At 46.0% G+C, this 19,412-nt stretch overlaps 1 protein-coding gene across 3 annotated transcripts in view; it reads right to left on the bottom strand.

Annotated features, from left to right (window-relative positions):
• Positions 1-4,109: 4,109 nt before the first annotated feature.
• ccdc120a (coiled-coil domain containing 120a) overlaps positions 4,110-19,412 on the bottom strand; it is a 33,889-nt gene continuing 18,586 nt past the window's right edge. For all 3 annotated transcript variants that reach the window (XM_042098758.1, XM_042098759.1, XM_042098757.1), the window contains exons 2-11: positions 12,635-12,793; positions 12,267-12,357; positions 11,685-11,815; positions 9,792-9,908; positions 9,256-9,379; positions 7,981-8,037; positions 7,292-7,439; positions 6,917-7,018; positions 5,396-6,505; positions 4,110-5,306 (exon numbers count right to left, since the gene is read on the bottom strand). In XM_042098758.1, the coding sequence (XP_041954692.1) occupies positions 5,201-5,306; positions 5,396-6,505; positions 6,917-7,018; positions 7,292-7,439; positions 7,981-8,037; positions 9,256-9,379; positions 9,792-9,908; positions 11,685-11,815; positions 12,267-12,357; positions 12,635-12,682 (2,034 nt within the window). In that variant the 5' untranslated portion in view covers positions 12,683-12,793 and the 3' untranslated portion in view covers positions 4,110-5,200. The remainder of the gene's footprint in view (positions 5,307-5,395; positions 6,506-6,916; positions 7,019-7,291; positions 7,440-7,980; positions 8,038-9,255; positions 9,380-9,791; positions 9,909-11,684; positions 11,816-12,266; positions 12,358-12,634; positions 12,794-19,412) is intronic.

The raw sequence follows: 19,412 nt of genomic DNA, 5'->3' as shown, positions 1-19,412 counted from the left end.
GCTAAACTTCATCTGCATTGCTAACTTCAGCTACATATGTTACGTTGGTTAGAGAGGTATTTTTTGTTTTCACTGTTTCCGTAATGTGTAGCTGGGTCATGGTTGGAGAAACGTTAAAGCAGCTGCAGGTCAACTAACGTTAGCTAAGTCTTCATTACATCTGGCAACCCAGAAGAGGCTCTGGTAGTCTTCAGAACGTTCACCAGTGTTTTGATTTTGGCCAACAGAACGTTCGGTAACAATCCTACAAATCGCACCTTTAACCAGGAGTCTCTTATTCTGTCACAACAGCCTATTGTCAAAGAGTATAGAGTGCAGTAGTAGTAGGCCTAGTATCATTCAAAGTAACCATGGAAAAGGTCTTAAACATTCCAAATTAATTAATTTTGTCTACAGTAGAGTTTAAGCTGCTTTGCATTGCTTTTTCTTTGATAATTTTATATCATTAGATTAATTGCAGACAGATTGAGATTTATGGTAATAACTGAGATTTATAATAATAGGCTATTCTTTTATTATTATGGGTCAAGCACAAAGTGATCCAACAGTTTCCACAAACCCTACAAATATAGCCAAGACTGAACGTGAGGGTGGAAGAGGAAAGAAGAAGTCCAGTGTGGCCCAGCGGTTTCTGGGCCTGGTGTCTCTGTTATCTTCCATAAGAAGCAAAAAGAACCGTGTTCATCCATTCACTTCATCTCAGGACACCTTGAGTGGTGATGGAAGAATTGGCAATGGACCTTCTGGTGTGAGTGAGAAGAGCCTGTCCACTTGTCAACCAAATGGTCTTTTCGAACCAACCCTGAACTACTGGTCCCAGACCCCTTGCTTGTCGACTGAGATGGACATGAATGGATCTGTGTTGACGAATGTAAGCTGGTGGTCTGTGCCTGAACACTCTCTGAACTGAATCTCTGCCTTGACTCAGACAGCTGGGAAACAATCTCAACCATAGCCATGAGCCCTGTAAGCTTACTACACAGAACACACATTACCATTACCTTCACTTTAGATCACTTCCATATATTCTTTTGTCTTCTCACCACTTTCCCTATTTTTCACTCACCTTTGCAGATCAACTCCGTGGACAGTTACAGAGCAAACACAACGTCCCCGGCCTTCCTGACGCAGGTAATTCACTGAGGCAGATTTCTGACATTATAGCATATATATTAAAAGTGATGAAGGTCAGTGGGCACCCCTGTGGCTTCCCCATCACTCTTTTGGTTCCTTCACTACAACAGGTTCCTTCAACAGAACACTAACACTAACAACATTCACTACACTGACGAAGAGGATGATATCTCTTATATTGAGGATGTAATTGAACCCATTTTTGAAGCAAACAAACTACTGAATGATATGTATGAAGATGGATCGTTGAACAATTCTTAAATCTTGTAGTAAAATTATTTAGCCTACTACACTATTTGTCATCCCTGTATTCTGTTATAGTTAAGTGGTCTTTTCCCTGCACCTCTATACTAGCCTTGGTTCACCAGACTCACTCCCTTTGTGAAGCATCTCAGTGAGATAAGAATGAACAGATATGTGGTGGGTGGGGCCAGGCTGTATCCTTGCAGATGGTTCTTTTTTCTACACATGTGCAGTGTTTTTTCTCTTTTTTTTTTTTAAGTATATTTTTTGGGGCTTTTTGTGCCTTTAATTTGATAGGACAGTGGAGATTGACAGGAAGCGAGTGGGAGAGAGTCGGGGTGGGATCCGGAAAGGACCACGGGGCGGGAATTGAACCTGGGTCGCCGGCGTACGGTGCAGGTGCCCCAGCCAGTTGCTTCACAGCTGAGGCCAGGTTTTCCTCCTCTTTGTTCATTTTTGACCTTTTTAATCTTTATTTTATTTGTTGAAATGTTTCCCAGTGAGGGAACACAACACAAATCCATTCAGGTCTCTGGATTTGAAGAGAGACTGATGTTTGACCACACAGTTTAATAATGTAACTGAAACAGTCATTTACCACTCATAAAATGGTGGATCTTTACTTTGTAAAATGCAGAAAAAACGTGAGGAACATAGTATTTACATTTTGCATGATAATGAAAGCAATAAAAAGGTGTTTTCTTAATCATGGATAAATTACTTGTGAAATTCAAAGATCCTCTCTTAAGACGTCAAAACCATCTAAAACATAAATTAGAACCCATTCGGTCACTTGACACCATACTGTTTTACAACTTCAGTGTGGGAATAAAATGTTATGGTCATATTTGGTACCTTGTTCTTATTACAGCAGAGACATTGTGAACCCAGATAGCATAGACAATTCACTATTTCATTTGATATTTATATCAATCAAAATATGACAAAAGCCACATTAACATGTCACTAGGAAACATAAATTGAAAAACCAATACAAGAACTGAAATAACTAAATGTAAAAGATAACGGCACAGCCACAGACAGAAGAGAAAATATATGCGTAGCCAGGTAAATAATGTGCTTTCAAACACGCAATCTCCTCTCTCACGTCTCCCAGGGGAGGGATATCAGTGCAATATACAATGCGACAGAGGATTGAAATTCTGTCAGCAAACCATTTTTCCACACAAATCATCGCTCCCGGAGGAGAGAGGCATGACCCCAGCAGCATACAGTTGGTCCTGAGACAAACACGGCAGCATCTGGTGGCAAGGATAAAGCTACAGGACACAAAACGCCCAAAAGCTCCTGACTGCTTCAGCACACTCTCAAAAAAAGAAAAAAAAAAAAAGTTCTCTTGGACATGATGCTAGATGGAAGCTGGATAGAAGTTAGCGCTAGCCTAGTGCTACTTAACACTGTGGAGTATCTCTAGATCTCTAGGGTTGATGAGTAGGGTATGGCTCAGTTAGGGGTTACATTGTGAGAAGAGGGTCTAGCATGAAGACTAGCCTATATGACGGTGCTGAGAAAGGGCACAAGTACCTGCATGCAACAATGACAAGGAAGAGTTCAACGGAGGCCAACTCACTACGACAGACAAAAGATCATATCTACAGTGGATTTGCCAGCAATCCATATATATGCTTTTTTGCAGTGTTACAGCCTATGAAAGCAAATACAATCTGGTCCCCTCCCTCTTAATTTTCTCAACAATCCCTTTAAACAGAAATACATGTATAATACAGTACAAATGGCAGCAAGTTTTCACAAACAGCTAATATGCCGAATGTGGTTCCTAATGCCAAAACATATGGACATTTCTACTTGATGAAGCTGATAGGCACAATGGTTGACAGCTGGCATTCTTGACATGTAACGGTATACACTGTGATCATCATTGTAAAGAAAAGAAAGAAAAAAATGAGATTGATATGTGTACAACATACAATGACAATAATATACAGAAGAGTAGGCAACTAAAATGACACATGGCAATGACAAAGCCCTTACCCATGTACAACATGTTCAACTGTGACATGATAGTTCTGAGAATGCCTAAGTATAGCTACAAGAAGGAACAGGCACAACAATGTGCAATAGCATAGGTGAGACATCTGCAAGTAGCAGGCTGATTGATTTGTTGCTGCATTTGCTGCTTCTTGACCACATGTCTTTGCATCCAAACAGGTCTTGCTCTTGTTTGTTCTTAATGGCTGAGGGAGTTTGTGTCATTTACAGTAAACTGGGGAGAGCTCTCCCCCTAGTGGCCAATTCTTGAAGAACACTTAATTTCGTTAGAAATGCAGGGGTGGGTTGTTCATGACACTTGTGAATAGACAAGAATATAATGCACTTTGATAACACTTTGAGTTCCAAAACACAATCACTGATGGCTGATTAGCAAAATGATATAAAACAATATCCTTGACGCGCATTCAAGACAGGGTGGGCCTCTCTTGCACATACATTTTCTCCATGATCTACAAAGGCAAGGGAGACATCAGTTCCCTCATTCCATTAATTCTTTCCTAATTCAAAAACCGAATTTTATAATGTGATATAACCTTGTGATAAATTAAGCCTGGGGAACACTGGCACTGAACAAAAAAAAAAACTAATATTGCACTGGGTCTTACATCCTACTGTAATGTGATGCCTTTGATAATACTGTTGAACAGCTTCAGGCCATGAGAGCATGTTATGTAAGATGGGGGGAAAGCTGTGTTTCATGTGTACACTAATCTGTGGATATGAAACTAAAGATGTACAAGGTTATACCGTAATCTCTGTGACTGTACAGGTCACTTGGCTGGTATTCTCACGACACAATGCAGTCCCTGTAGAAATCTAAGTATCTGAAGCATTCCAATCTAGCTAAAACATTTCTGCTGAAAGATGGATACATCTGGATCTGGAACAATTGACAAAAAATATCCATTTGTTTTTGCCTTTCTAGCATATGCCAGGCCATAAAAGGTCATCCATTTACTCTTAAATACTAATAATTTAGATGATTTAATGAAGCTGTTCATCATTTCATACTACATTCATACAAATGTATTTTATATTACAAGTCCACATAGGCCAGGATATGAATTATGTATTTAGTTTTTGGTATTTCATACAAATTTCTGTGACAATAATATTGCTTCTTTAATATTGGCTAGCTTTCATTCAAATGTTGCCAGCAAATATTGATACTATATTCAAAAATAGGGATAGAGTAATCTGCCTGAGACAAACGGGTGCATTAGTTAGTTTACATATAAAAATGATTGCAAAATATACTTGGAAGTATTTCAGTGGTTGAAGGGTTGGCAGTACTGCCTTTCAAACACATTAAGTAGTTTGACAATTTATGAAAACTTTAATCTGTACTGTTAATACTAAGAGAACGTCTCAAGCCCAGACTGAGTGAATAATTAAGTTCCTCTCTTCACTAAAAAAGCTGTTATTTTGGAGTGATTTGTAGGTGTCCTAATATCCAAAGTACTCTTATTTTGATGATGAACTGCAGGACTAGAAGCATTGGCATTTAGTTTAAAAGGTTTCCTCATGAAAGAAACCAACATGACTAGTGGGATTGTTTTTTACGTAGACAATTTCAGTGCTGTTTCAGGGATCATGAGAGGGCAACATATTACTTTTCACACCCCTCCCATTTTGTTCATCACCCTCCACTCTCCGTTCATTGAGAATGTCCAAAAAAATGAATCTCCATCACCTACTCCAAGTTCCACTCACACCTGTCAGTTACTGTGGAAGTGGTGAGTTGGATACGGTCTGTGCTTTTGTCTGCATATCATGCGTGAGGTGGTTGTCAGACCAGGGTGCCTGGGCTGGGGCGCTCGGCACTGGACTCTTTGAGGGTCAGCTCCTGCATCTTGGAGGGAAAGCTGTCTTGATACAAAGACAGTTCCACTGACCTGTATTGAACAAAAATATTTAAAGTTAGTACACAGTACTACATCTAAGTCGTTTAAATGTCTCTGCTGTTAGTAATTATAATACCAACCTGCCGTGAAGTGGATGCCCGTGAAAGGTCTGGGACTGTGGCAGCTGGGAGCTGCGGCACTGGGAGTAGTGGGGTGCATCACCCTGGAAAGATTTCGGCTGGTGGGTGAGAGGAGGGTGCGGGCCGTGCGAAGCGTGCAGCGAGTTTGTGGTGCGCCGGCGCATGGGTGCCCCCTCCTGGCCTTTACCATTCACTGTCGTGTGGCCCAGGGTGTTCCGCAAGTACCAGTCTCGGAGCCCCTCCAAAGCCAGGGCCTTGTGCAAGCTGCGAGTGGCGTCGTCTGGCGTGGAGGACGAGGAGTCTGTGTTGATTTGCGGCAGTGGCCTGTGCGTGTTCTGTGAGCCTGACGGGTCACCATGCTGTGAGTACACAGCAGCGGGGGAGGAGCCGTTTGTGGCAGGTGGGTTTTCAGAGTAGGCTGACAGCAAGATGGTCTCCTGCTGGTGCTGCTGGAGGGGTATGAACGGCCCACAGGATTTGGTCCGTGTGACTTTGACCCGGCGCGGCTCCCCTGGCTTGCCCCGGAGCATGTGTGGGCTATAGGCTGGTGGTCCACCTGAGAGATGCAGAGGCTGAGATGGTGGGGGGAAGCCATTATATTGGGGCAGGGGGGGTCCTGATGAGCCCTCAGGCCAAGGTCTGGGTTTGCCGTTGACATGAGGCTGCATTCTCTGCTGCTGTTGCTGCTGCTGCTGTTGGGCCTGCATCTTCTGCTGCTTGCCCCACACATAGTCCAGCAGGATCTCATTGTAGTTCCCTCCACCTGTGCGACCCCCAACAGAGGTGCGGTTTCTGTTGGGGTCAGAGTGTCCCGCGGGTTGCCTGTCAGGGCTTCCCCTCTGCGCTTGCCTCAGACGGCCGTCTGTCAGTGCCTCTGAGCTTTTGTAAGGTCCCCCCCTTGCTGGCATCCCGTTTCGCTGGGGTGCGCCGTCGTCAACAGAAACCGCGCGGTCCAGAAGTGCCTCAGAGCTATTGCTGCGCCGCGTCTGGGCGCTGTATGAGCCACTCTGCTCTAAGGACCCCGACGAGGACGCCTCCTGAGTCTGAAGAGGCACCACCTGCGGTGCCTCAGGATTGTCTGACCATTGCTTAGTCGCAGATACCTCTGACCTGTGAGAAAAGAAAGACATGGAATACATTTTACATATATTTGAAGTAATACTAATAAAGTACTAACAAAATATATTAATAAAGATGTCTTAGAAGCATTATTGTAGAAGTATTAAATGTTTCTTTTAAAAGACAGTGACATCAATGATGAATGACAGATTTTAGTTGTTTTCTTTTTTAGTTGTTTTATCATACTACTGATTTGAGTTGATTTAGTACAGTGTTTCCTCTTACTGTTACAGTAAGCTACTATGTGTAGCATCTAGTGGAAAGATTGCTGAATTGCAACCAACGGAACACCTCTCCATTAAAAAAATGTCAAATAACATAAAAACGTGAAAGATCCCCTTTAAAGTCAAAGGTTTAGTTTGACTTTTTTGAGGGACATTAGCAAGGTTATTAGCAGCTGACCTGATGTGTGCCGTGGCTGGACCTGTGCGTGACAGGAGCGGGGTGGCAGGAACACTCCTGCCCTCCAGGTTGGACACGCTTCTTGGGAGAGAGCGGTTTGGGCTGTGAAGAGACCACCGTGACAGTTAGGATTATGTACACTCTACTACACTCTACTAATTGTGTTTATACAAACAATCAAAGCTGTGCTATCCCATGTGCCATGCCATGTTGGTCTTTTCAGAGGAGCTCATCCAGAACCATGCAGTGGCTGAGCTCCGTGAGACCTAAACCTGGTGTTGTTGAGATTCACAGATAAGGAGTTGTGCACATTCCCTACACGGGGATGACAGCAGACTGTCACCTGAGAGGAGGCCCGTTGAGAGGCTGGCGTACCTGGCTGAGCTGGCCACCGAGTTGCGGCGCGTTCTCATCTCGTAGTAGATCTCCACGGGGGAGAGCTTACGACAGAACCTGCTGTCTGGGCTCTCCTGAGCCAGCCGGGCACGAGCCGGAGACAAACAGTCAGGAGAGAACACCTCATCTGTCAGAGAGGAGGGAGAGAAATTATGTATACAGTAGATAGATAGATGTAAAGACAGAAAGGTGGAAATAGAGAGTTGAAGATAAATAAAGAAAAGGGAGAGCACAAACAGAGAGAGCAAGATGTGCGCAAGTGTCAAAAGAGAAAGATACAGAGGTGAGTGAAAGAGGAGGAGAGAGGAGGAGAGAGGTTAACAAAAGAGAACAGGAGAGAGGAGGAGAGAGGTTAACAAAAGAGAACAGGAGAGAGGAGGAGAGAGGTTAACAAAAGAGAACAGGAGAGAGGAGTAGAGAGGTTAACAAAAGAGAACAGGAGAGAGGTGGTGAGAGACAGAGCGAGAGAGCAAGTGAGAGAGAGAGCGAGATAAAAAGAGAAAGAGCGAGAGTAAGAGAGAGACAGAGAGAAGGAGGGAGAGAAAAGGTGAGTGGGGTAAGTGAGGTGAGGTGAGTGTGTGGTGAGGTGAGTGTATTGAGTGTGAGTAATGTGCGTGTCTGCTCTGCGGAGTGGAAGTAAGACGGCCTGCTGAGGGCCCTCTGCTCACCGTTGTCCTGCCCTGTGGAGTCTGACGTGGAGCTGCTCTCCGACTTCACTGCGTTATCTGCGGAGGTACACACAAACATGCGTGTCAACAGAGGACTGGCAAAACACACACACACACACACACACATACACACACACACACACACACACACACACACACACACATATGCATCCAAGTATGAAATGCGTCATCAGTCATCATAACACAACTAAATAGAACCAGGTCTTACACTATAAACAGTACTCTTTACTCTTCATACAGTAGTATGAAGGTCAAAATACAAAACACACAAACAATGGATTTTCACTCTTTGGGAATGGTTACTCAGACTCATCAGTCTTTGTGTGTGTGTGTGTGTGTGTGTGTGTGTGTGTGTGTGTACTGTATGTGTTTGAGTGGTTTCAGTGGATGATTACAGACTACAGTGTCCCCACAGGTATAATGAAGGGAAGGGACAGGCAACTCAACACTTCCTCTGACATACACACAATACACAATGTCTTTGCTTATCTAAGGTGGGCCTTTTTCCAGGGTGTGTGAACACTGTAACTTTTTCTAAATGGTCTCCTAAATGTCTCACACAAATACACACACACAGAAACATGGATATACTGTACACACACACACACACACCTGCCTCTCTCTCTCCCACCCCTCTCTCTCTCTTTCTTTCTCCCCTTTTTCTTTCTTTCTCTCTCTCTCACACACACATACACGCACACGCACACACACACACACAAATTGTCCTAGCACAAAACCGTTCCCACAGTCCATCCCCTCAGGGGCAGTGTGAAGGTTAAGCTGGCCTGACCCTGTGTAAAGGCAGAGTATCCTCTTCTGGCCGCCTCCCTGCCCTCATCGCTGGGTCACCTCTGCGGGTGCTGTCACTTAGCAGACCACAGAGTCCAAGCCATGGAGTATTTATGAAGGCTGCTGCACCCCACCCTTCTATTGACTCTCACACAGGTATTGATTTCTCTGCATGTGATGAGAGGCATCTTGCTGTGGTCACTGCTTTCAGCGGAGAGGAGATGGGAGTGGGGGTGGGGTGGGGTGGGGTGAAAAATGGCCAACACTGTGTGGCAAATTCAAATGAGGAAAACAAGAGCAGGCCATACTTTCACCTTCCTATTGCTGACCACTGACAACTACCATCACAAGTACGCAAAAAACATTCTATTGGGTACACCTACACCACCCCCACAGAATGTCCATCTGTGTAAAAAGGTCACCTTTGTCAATTATGTAGCCAAAAAATACCAGTGCAGTGTGTACCTGTGTGGCATCCACGATGGACCGTTCTCTTGCCGTGAGACGGCTGCTGCTCGGAGTCGTTATGCCTGCGGAGGGCGCCACTGAACAGCGTCTTCTTCAACTTCCTCTGGCTGGCTTCCTCATCCTGTGGTGCACACAGAAAATGGCCTCTTTGTGAAGACAAAGAAATTACATTTATCAGTGGGCTCTATTTTAATTAACAAGGCAGGGAGCCCTTTACGCAAATTATTTCTCTCTCTCTCTCTCTCTCTCTCTCTCTCTGTGCGTGTGTGTGTGTGTGTGTGCGTGTGTGTGTGCGTGTGTGTGTGTGTGTGTGTGTGTGTGTGTGTGTGTGTGTGTGTGTGTGTGTGTGTGTGTGTGTGTGTGTGTGTGTCAGTATTGCTCATCTCTTTCTGTGATAAAATCTGTTTTATCTGCTCTGATTCATCCATATCTGCGACCAGGCGGATGAGTGTGTGAAAACATAGCCTGGGTACCTGACTGTGTGCGTGCGTGCGTGCGTGCGCGTGCAGTGCATCTCACACGGCTCTTCTCACCTCTCCCTTCCCTGTGTGTTTGGGACCGTGCCGTGTGGAGCCCACCCTTCGGCGCACAAACGGGGGTCTCTCTCCAACCTCCAAAGGAAACTCAGGGGGAACCTCTCCAATCAGCTCCTGAGAAAGGGTGGAAAGAAAATAGGTTAGTTAGGTTAGTACTGAATAATCTAGAACACCAACTGCACCCTAGTGTCACTTTTGCTAGTTTTTTTATACAGTCCATGCTAGTCACACATTTTGTTCTGAAAAAGCCAACGCCTTGATGTCCAGTAAACGCTCATCCAAAGCCATAGTTCCCTTAACTGAAACACGTGTCCGCTATCCTCTCAGCCTCCCTCTTTCCCTCTGTGGGCTGCAGCTGAGGCCGATTAAGTGTGGAGAGTTTGCAGGGGAAGAAAGCACCCTCAGCAACAGAAGGCCTGGGCTCACACGGCAGCCATGATGGAACGTTCTGGCAACCCACTGCCACACTGCCAGCCAGAGACAGCAGGCCCTGGCACTGGCACTGGGTCAGCGATGGATGGCACAGGGGGAGGTGGCGAAGGGGGAGGTGGCGCAGATGCACACGGATCAGTTGTTATGGGCTGGTTGGTAGGTGATGCGGGCAGGTGGTGTGTTGTGACTGGTGTTGCTGGATACTGTATTGGTCGATGGTTGCGTGTTGAGAACAGTGTCAGTGAATGCGTGCTAGTTTGTTGTCATTGTTGTTGTTTGTGATTGTATTTATATCAGTTAGAGGTTTTACTTCTGTTTTTTTTTGTATAGAAACTAGTATTCCCTTGGTGAAATAAAATCACCCAAATCACATAAAAACAAATATTTGAGTCATTGATTGCATGTGTCTGCATAAAGTGGATCTAAGTGGATATCAGGGGACTGAATGTCAGTACTCATGCCTTTGATGATCCTGGACTGCAGCCTGTCAGGCCGGTCAGTGGCTGTGTTTTAGCACATGTGCTGTGGAGTGCAGGGTGGAGGCTGTGGCTCAGGAGGGGGATGATGAGTGTCAGTTATGCAATGACAGACCAGCAACCTCTGAGGCATGCCTTTCCCGGAGATGGATCCGATACGTCCATTCCTGAGAACTGGGGAGGGTGCGGCCCCCACCATTTCTGTTCCTAGCTAGGCAGGAAGAGACAGGATGAGGAGAGAAAGGAGGAGGTGGAGGAGGTGGTGTGTGAAGGGCAGGCGATGCTTGGGGGAGTATATCAGCGGGGCCATTATGCATTGCAGTGGTCCGACATTTTTGTTTTGGTGGTTGGTGGTGATTGGGTGAGTTAGTATGTGGTGGGTTGGTCAAGTGCTCATGTTTGTGTACAGTGTATTTTCAAGAATGTGCCTTAAGAGCGTTTGTGGTAACTGCAATTGTTCTGGAGTTGCTGGTTGTGCGTTAGTGATTATGTCTTTTATGTTGTGAATGTGGTCTACGAGGGATTCTGTGGTTACTACTTGATTACAGGGTCTTTTCACTGAGCAATAAGGAGAAAGTTGTTTGTTGGTTGTAAGTTATCATAACTGACTGAGGACCATCTCAGTAACTGTACATTTTGTGATCATTTTGTTCCAGTTCAGTGACTGACGCTCACAAGACTTTTACTTTTACTAAATTTACTACATTTTGACTGCATCACCTAACCTGTGGCCATTTAAATTGAACCATGACAAACTATTTTTAAACCAAGGCAGCAACAAAAATAAATAGCTATTATGCTAGAATACTGATTTTAATAATTCCATCTATATAAAGAAGCATCCCACTTGAATATGTGCTACACTGCCTATTGCCTTATCCCTGTTAACAAATCCCAGCCTGCTGATATTCAGTGAGCAGCACTTCCTCTCTCGTGAGACTGCTTAATTAGGGGCAGGTCTGCTGGTGTTGGCAGCACTGACCGCTTCCTGCAGGCAGACGCGTCGCAGCTCGGACAGACGGGTGTTGAGGAGCGACTGCAGGCTGCGCCTCCGCTCCTGCAGCTCTGAGATCCGCTCCACGCGCTGCTTACTGTCCTGACCGGCCTGCAGGTCTGCACACACCAAAACACACACACACACACACACACACACACACACATGCACATGCGCACACACACACACACACACACAGGAAAATCACATATTGACACTCGGATACAAGACAGAGACTCAGACAGTTAAGTATACACATACAAATACACAGCTCTTAGACAGTGCAAACATAAATAAATAAACACACGAGCACAGACATGTTTTGCACACACATACAGTAACACACATGTATACATATTACACATAACATAAAAACAAATGCATAAAGCAACACACACACACACACACACACACACACACACACACACACACACACTGGCAGGCAATAATGTCCTTGGGCATTTTGAAAGGTGCTTCACTACAGTGCTTACATTTTTTCTGCCTCCATACTACTGTTATTATTATCTGATATGACAAAGATCTGTTATTTGTAGCTGAATTTATTCTCACCATGGCTTGTGATCAGGTCACCCTTGACCTCCATGGCATGAGTCTTCTGTGTGACCTCGCTGCTCTCGCTGTCTCCTGATTGGTTGCTTACCTAGACAAAAGCACAAAGAAGCCACTGGTTACTATGGTGACACTCTACATTTAGATTTCCTTCCTGCGCTGATATGATTCGAAGTCTGAGAATTTGTTGTCTACTTGCCTCTAATGAAACTTACATAGTCAAACATAGATCATGTAAAATTACAGAGTATTTTTCTGTTTCTGTATTATGTGACATATTTTTAAGCTACAAAACAGAATGTATCACAAAAAGGATGCAGACCTTTAAAAGGAGGTTGAGAACTTGTTTGAAGGCAGCTTGGTCTTACCGTCCGGCTGTGGTCATAAGTGCTGTAATAGTCTGGGCTTGTGGCCATTCACTGATGGCTGCTGACTCCAGACCCTCTGCTCGAAGCCCTGTAGTATCTCAAAACGCCCTGCGGGGGGAGCCACTGTGTTCACCCCCAGATTTCTTCACAGGCAGCGCTCTGGAACACACAACAAAGCAACAGTGAGCAAAACAGCTGCCAAGCCGAACATAGGGGCCACAGTGAAAGACGGCCTTTGAGGAGCCTGCAACCTACACACGGGCCAGCAGCGATACAAAAGTAGTGTATCTCTCAGAGCATAACAACAGAGAGATGGTGGTTAGGGCGTTTTTTCTTCAAACCAAGACATATTTTGAGAACAAGCCTATAATCAGAACGCCTGTCTTGATTTTACGTCCAAACACCGCTTGTCACTCAGCAGATCCATCAGAGGCGCACGTTCGTCCGCTCGGGCCCTTTGAAGTGGCAAGGCTCATTTGCAGGCTGCTCACCACGTTGTTTTCACTCCGTTAAAAACATGTGTGTGACCCGGGTCAGGGCTTTCTGACCTGTAATGAGCCCTTAAGGCTGCCTGGGGCCGCCGCGCTCCCCCCGCAACCTCCGCAACCCCCCCAGCCACATGGCTGACCCTCAGAAGGGCCAGGAAAGGCAGGAAGTCCAGCTCAGCGTGGGCAGGAAGCGGCTAGCCGAAGCGGGAAGCCGGAGAGGGAAACAGAAATGGCAGGCCGGGCACGCTGCGCTGATGACCGCAAAACAATACTCGCGGACACCCGCAGTCTAATAACACAGACCACTCACTTTCCAGGCACTAGTCAGGGTAGTTTTTCTCTCTTTCAGGAATGCTCAAGGAAAGATGTGGCGCCGGTAACAATCTAGGGGCAATGGCACACAAACAGACTCTCACACACTTGAAGGGGTGAGTTTTTTTTACACACACCTCAAGTGCACTTGCTGGCCACTTCCTGCAAAACACTCTCTCTCTCCCTCTCTCTTCCCTCTCTCGCTCTCTTCCCTCTCTCTCTGAATCCCACAGATGCTCCGCCAGGCCTCAGCACCTCCCATTGCCGTGCCCAGAGGCTAGTCTTCCGCGCTTGTTTTTCATTTCTCATGGTCACCCAGAGCAGAACAATTGTGCTCAAAACAATCATTATCATTTCCGTTTTGGGTCACTCGCATGGTTTGGTAGGGTCTTGGAGAACTGATTTGTAAGAGGAAAAAAGGCTGTGCTGAGAAGATTCAAAGTAAGCGTAAGTAACACTGTGTGCAGGACACAGTTGCAACAAAGGCTGGCTGACAGACAGTGTGTGACATATGTCTAAATAACAGGTATGTGAGAGATGGGCTGAGGGAGTGACTGAGTGAAGGGAGCAAAATGCTACGTGTGCTGAGCTGTGCAAGTGGCTACAAGAGCTCTCACACATGCCATACACATCAGATAACACACATACATACTCTCTTATGTACACTTTTTCTGCACACAAACTGAGAGAGATACACACACAGAGACACATACACACACACACCACTCACTCAAACACACACATACACACACATATACACACACAGACACAGACACACAAAGGTCAGTGAGAGGACAGATGAAAGTGAGGGAGCTAGCTGACAAGCACAACAAAAACAAACACATGTTGGTAGAGCAAACATACATGCCATGCCTGGCTCCGTTTATTTAGTGTAGCGTTACACCAAATGGAACACCACCGCGGCTAGCACCACAGTGATAAGCCTCTCACCGGCCATTGGTGCTGTGCCATTATGAAATCTCATTGTAGGCCAGAAGATCAGCTTTCATCTCCGGGCTGCGATGATTTCAGTTGTGCCAGAGAGCCAAGCCGCCTTACACCACATCAACTTTTCACACAAAGCTAAGTAGCTTTAGCAGCACTTACACTAGCCACCACAAAAGGCCTCTATGTTGTTATTGTTTTGTCTGGGAATGGCTTTATTGCTTACTGATGAGATCTTTTCAATAGCAACCTAAATAGAAAGTGGAGCACAGACAGTAGCTAAAAACGTGTGTGTTTGAGCTCATAATGGCAGGCTGGACTGTTTAAACAGGCTCTGGTCTCTGCAAACTACATGGAGATGATGCTCATTGTTAAAAGCAGTCTTGGTTTGAAAAAGATGAACTGAACTGATGTGATAGATAGAGTATGTAGTTCCTGTGTAGCGGGTGAAGATGTATATGTGTGAGAGACAGATGGAGAATGAGTGTGGATTGGCTCCAACTGAGCGTGTCTGTGTGTGTGTGTGTGTGTGTGTGTGTGTGTGTGTGCCAGACACCCAGAAAAACGAGACAAATGGCGGGACAAATGGCCTCCTGTCCTCACAAGATGTTCAGGCATTCAGGCAACTTCTCTGTCATGTCCGAGCTTGCATCACCTCTCTCTCTCTCTCGCAGAGCTAATGTGGAGCAATGGAAAACTCCTGTCCACCTATCTCCCATTCTCTCTCTCTCTCCCATTCCCCCCCTCCCCATTCTCTCTCTCTCCCTCTCTTCTCTATTATTATCTCTATTATATCTCACTCTTTTTTCTTTATTTGCCTTGTTCTTTACCCCAATGCTTTGTGTGCCACAACACTGACATTTTGGCATTTAAAGGTAGCATTTGAGATGTCAGCAGATTTCTGTTTCTTTGTTGGCATGCACACCTTCATGCCCATCTCTCTCTCTGTCTCTCTCTCTCTCTGTCTGTCTCTCTGAGCTGAAATCTGCCCCAACCCCCCACCCCCTCCACATTTTTTGTTCCTGCAGAAATATAAACGGCAAGACTCAGCAGATTTTTCCGCCTGGACTCGATGCGACCCCCCTCAACCCACAACACCCCAGCCCACTCCCTGATCCCGGTGGATCTGACGGACCCATATTGCATGCCGCTGGTAATTAATCCCGCACAAACGAGGAAGTGTGAACACAGCTGCATTTCCACATGGCTGCACCTATCCCAACCACAGGTTCTCCCCTGTTGCCATAGCCACGATTTACAGTCGCCATGGGCTCCACTGTACACACAATGGCTGAGAAAATGACTGATTCTGAGAAAAAAAAAATCTGCTTCTTTCATAATGCAATTATTTAGGTCATTAAACATTTCACCAAGTGAACTTCAGTTGAACTTTTTTGTAATTATTAAATGCTGCTGTTGTTGTTGAAAACAGCATATGAAAGGAATTTCAGGAAAAAAATGTCATGCCTCAAGTAAGCAGAGTGAATAATTCATGCACAACCTTTAGCTAATACACAACCCCCAGCAACACTTCCAAAGCATCCAGTCCATCGTGAAAGGCGATGCATAAACTGCCAACTGCCATCCTTAGCAACAAATTCACCCTCAGCAACAACAACAAAAAACTTGTCACCTCATTTTTTGAACTGAAGAGAGTTTGTAGATAAAAGCCACCACTGAATGGGGCGGCATTTGCCCACTTTACCGCATGAAGGTCAACACATGACCAAATGGCTGCCCCCCGTGCCAAGCTCCTGCAGGTCTCTGGCACCTCCTGGTCAATCCCATGGATCCACTGACCCTTAAGCACCAGTGGCCAAAGCGCTGGAGGACTTGACTATCCTCCCATCTGTGTTCAGACAACGGTGTTGAAGCGTGTGGGGAGATCACCTACTGCTGCCAGTGCACTGATTACTTATTTATCAACAAGCATTTAATTATTTAGGCTGTTAACACTGCTGGTATTTGTGGTTGTGATTAAGAGAGCAGCGATTTCAGGCAAATGGATGCAAACTAATTGGGAAACTAAGTGTTTAAGCTACCATTTGCAGAGATCTGCAATATGTAACAACAATTTGTCCTTCCACCATTGCAGTGAGCTGTTCGTAACCCCAACTATGCACAAACCAAGTGTTTGTTCCTTGAAGTTAAAGGTGCCTTCTGGATGTAAAAGTTGCTCCCTGACCTAGCGAGGGAGTGTTCCTGTTTGGAAGATGAATGGGAGGAGAGACAGAACAGCGCCACGCCTCCACAAGGCTCTGGGGAGTTTTCCAGGTGCTCCCAGCACCTGCAGAAATGACCGTACGTACGCGCAGGTCAACCGCCGCGACACACAAACAAGATTCCGCCCATACTGGAATGCGCTTCTTAATGAAAAGAAAGGGCAGAAAAGAAGAAGAAGAAAAAAGAAAACACAGCTAGGGGTCACTACGCAGGAGACAGAAGAATACAACAAACCCTCCCTAAAACCCACGTCAAGCAGCTGTGGGCAAGCAGGCAGGTCAGAGGCTAACAGCTGAGCTCGTCTGCTGTTGATGACTGAAGATTACCACCAGTCGCCCCCCCCCCCCAACTGCCCCTGGTGCTCATCGCTGGGCAGGGGCCAAACTAAATTTGCCCATTCTACAACCTTCTCCACCCACACTGACAGCACTAGCCAACCTGCTCAACACTGGGCGAGGCCGAGGGCACTCTCTCACACACACACAGAGGCACACACACACACACACACACACACACACACACACACACACACACACACACACACACACACACACACACACACACACACACACACACACACACACACTACTTCCTCTGACTGGCAGGGACAACAGCTCCAGCTGAGCTGCGGGGGTCGGAGGAGACGCAGGAGTGGGCGACGACAGATGGCCTCAGCATATGCGACCGAACTCGCCTCAGCTGCTCGGCGTCAACCCGCAAAACCTTAAACATTCAAACACATTAAACATACATGGGGTTTTCACTGGCCCAGAGACCGTCTGGTGGGAACTCAGGTAAAAACAAACCAAGCTCAACCCAAGCTGTGCTAACAAGTAAGGGGTGAAGAGACACTCATTAGCGTTACACAGTAAGAAACAAATGTTTTGACATGGACCACCAAACTGAAACGGCAGCCAGGTGGTGGAACTGGCTTGATGCTCTTTCCATCCCTTCAACCTGTGTCTGTTACCCCTTCAACCTGTGTCTGTTACCCCTTCAACCTGTGTCTGTTACCCCTTCAACCTGTGTCTGTTACCGAGGGAGAGAACCTCAGCTGCTAATGTTGATTGTGTGAAGATGTGTTGATTGTGTGAAGATGTGCTCTTAGCACAAAAAAAAACAGTATGACCAAGCAGCATGACCAAGAGAATCACTCTAACAAAAAGTTATGTTATGCACCATTACATTCATTTGACATCACTGTGCATGTTGGGTGAAGCCTGACCAGCAGCAAGATTTATTTAGGGCAAAAATGGGCAATAAAAAAACACTATTGAAGCATCAGCCTCTGAATGCGGTTTTCCACTTTCCACTCTGTTGGACTCTTCGCACCAGGCGAAACACCTTTACATACAAAGACCTCAACATAGGGTGCAGACGCCAACCTCGAACCAGTAAAAAAAGACAGAAAAGCCACAGACCGGACATGGCCCCACTGTGTTCCTCTTGACCACCTTGGGCATGCACCCTCCCTCAGTTATTCCAGTGGCGACGAGGCAACTGCACCCAGACAGCAAACGCATACATGTCATACCAGAGACTTAATCAACTGAGGCGGCCCTCGTCAGCTGCCCTAGCCTCACAGCACTGGTCCCCTGGCTCTCTGTGCTGCATATCAACCTCATTCAGATCTTTCTAGAAACCACCCAGGAGCAGAGATATAAAATATGGGAAGTAGAAGTAAATCTTGCAGTAGCTGTTGTTCGTCAGGTGACTGGGGATGAGGGAACTGCCCTCTTGGGGGACAAACAGCAGCTACTTGCACATCTGGTGGGCATATGCCCCCCCCCCCCCCCCCCCCAGTTCCACCCCCAAACTCCTTTTTGTCTGGGGGCCAGAGGATGGTGGGGGGAGAGAAAGAGGGTATCGGCATCAAGACGCAGCCAGCCTTCATGTTTAACAAAACCACAACACAGAACACATTCCACCACACAGCCCTGTGCGTCTGAACTGTGTTATAAAAACTACAGACGCGGATTACGTGCATGAGAGGGATTCAAGAGACGTACAACATGCCTCGTAGCGTGTTCCGAGATCTGGGCGAAAAAACAGCCGTCGCCACTGCCGAGGAGATCCACTTAAGTCTCCGCCGGTCAGCAACAGGCTCGCTCTCATGCAGCCTGCCGGCTACAGGGGATTTACGGCTTCTTTTCATTTTTTCTTTCAGTCTTTCTGTTTTTTCTCTCCCTAAAACCTGTGGAGAACCACTGCAATGATTCTCCCAAACCCCTGCAAAAACCAAAAGCTATGAAAAGGATGAAAAGACCCTATGAGAAGAGCTTATGAGGAGAAAGGGAAGCACAGATAGAGAGAGAGAGAGAGAGAGATGAAGAGAAGATGAAGGGGAGGAGAGGACAGAGATGAGAGAAGTTCATATGTGAGGGATAAAAATGCTACACGGAGAACATACAGAATGATGAGGGAGGGATGAGAGAAGAGCTCATGAAAGAAAGAGCGACCAAGATGGAAGAGGACAGGGCAAGAAAGAGAGAGAGCGAGAGAGAAGTAGGAAGACTCGGGGTGTAAGGATATAAAGGGTTTAAACTCATTAAACCTTAGATAACACACAGACTACAGACTGCAAGACCACTCTAAGACAAAGTTAATTTAAACATGAGGACTGCCGATGGAGAGGGAGAGAGAAAGAGAGAGACAGAGAGATGACAGGCTACATGGCAAATGTACGTTGGTTTGAATGTTTAAAGCTAGAGGAGGATTTATTTGTGTGTGTGTGTGCATGTGACTGTGTTTGTGCATATCTGTTTGTGCATGTGATTTTTAATGAATGTGTGTGTGTGTGTGTGTGTGTG

This window comes from Alosa sapidissima, chromosome 7, assembly GCF_018492685.1.
Source record: "Alosa sapidissima isolate fAloSap1 chromosome 7, fAloSap1.pri, whole genome shotgun sequence".
Taxonomy (NCBI): Eukaryota; Metazoa; Chordata; class Actinopteri; order Clupeiformes; family Clupeidae; genus Alosa; species Alosa sapidissima.
This window is presented reverse-complemented; position numbering and strand designations above follow the sequence as displayed.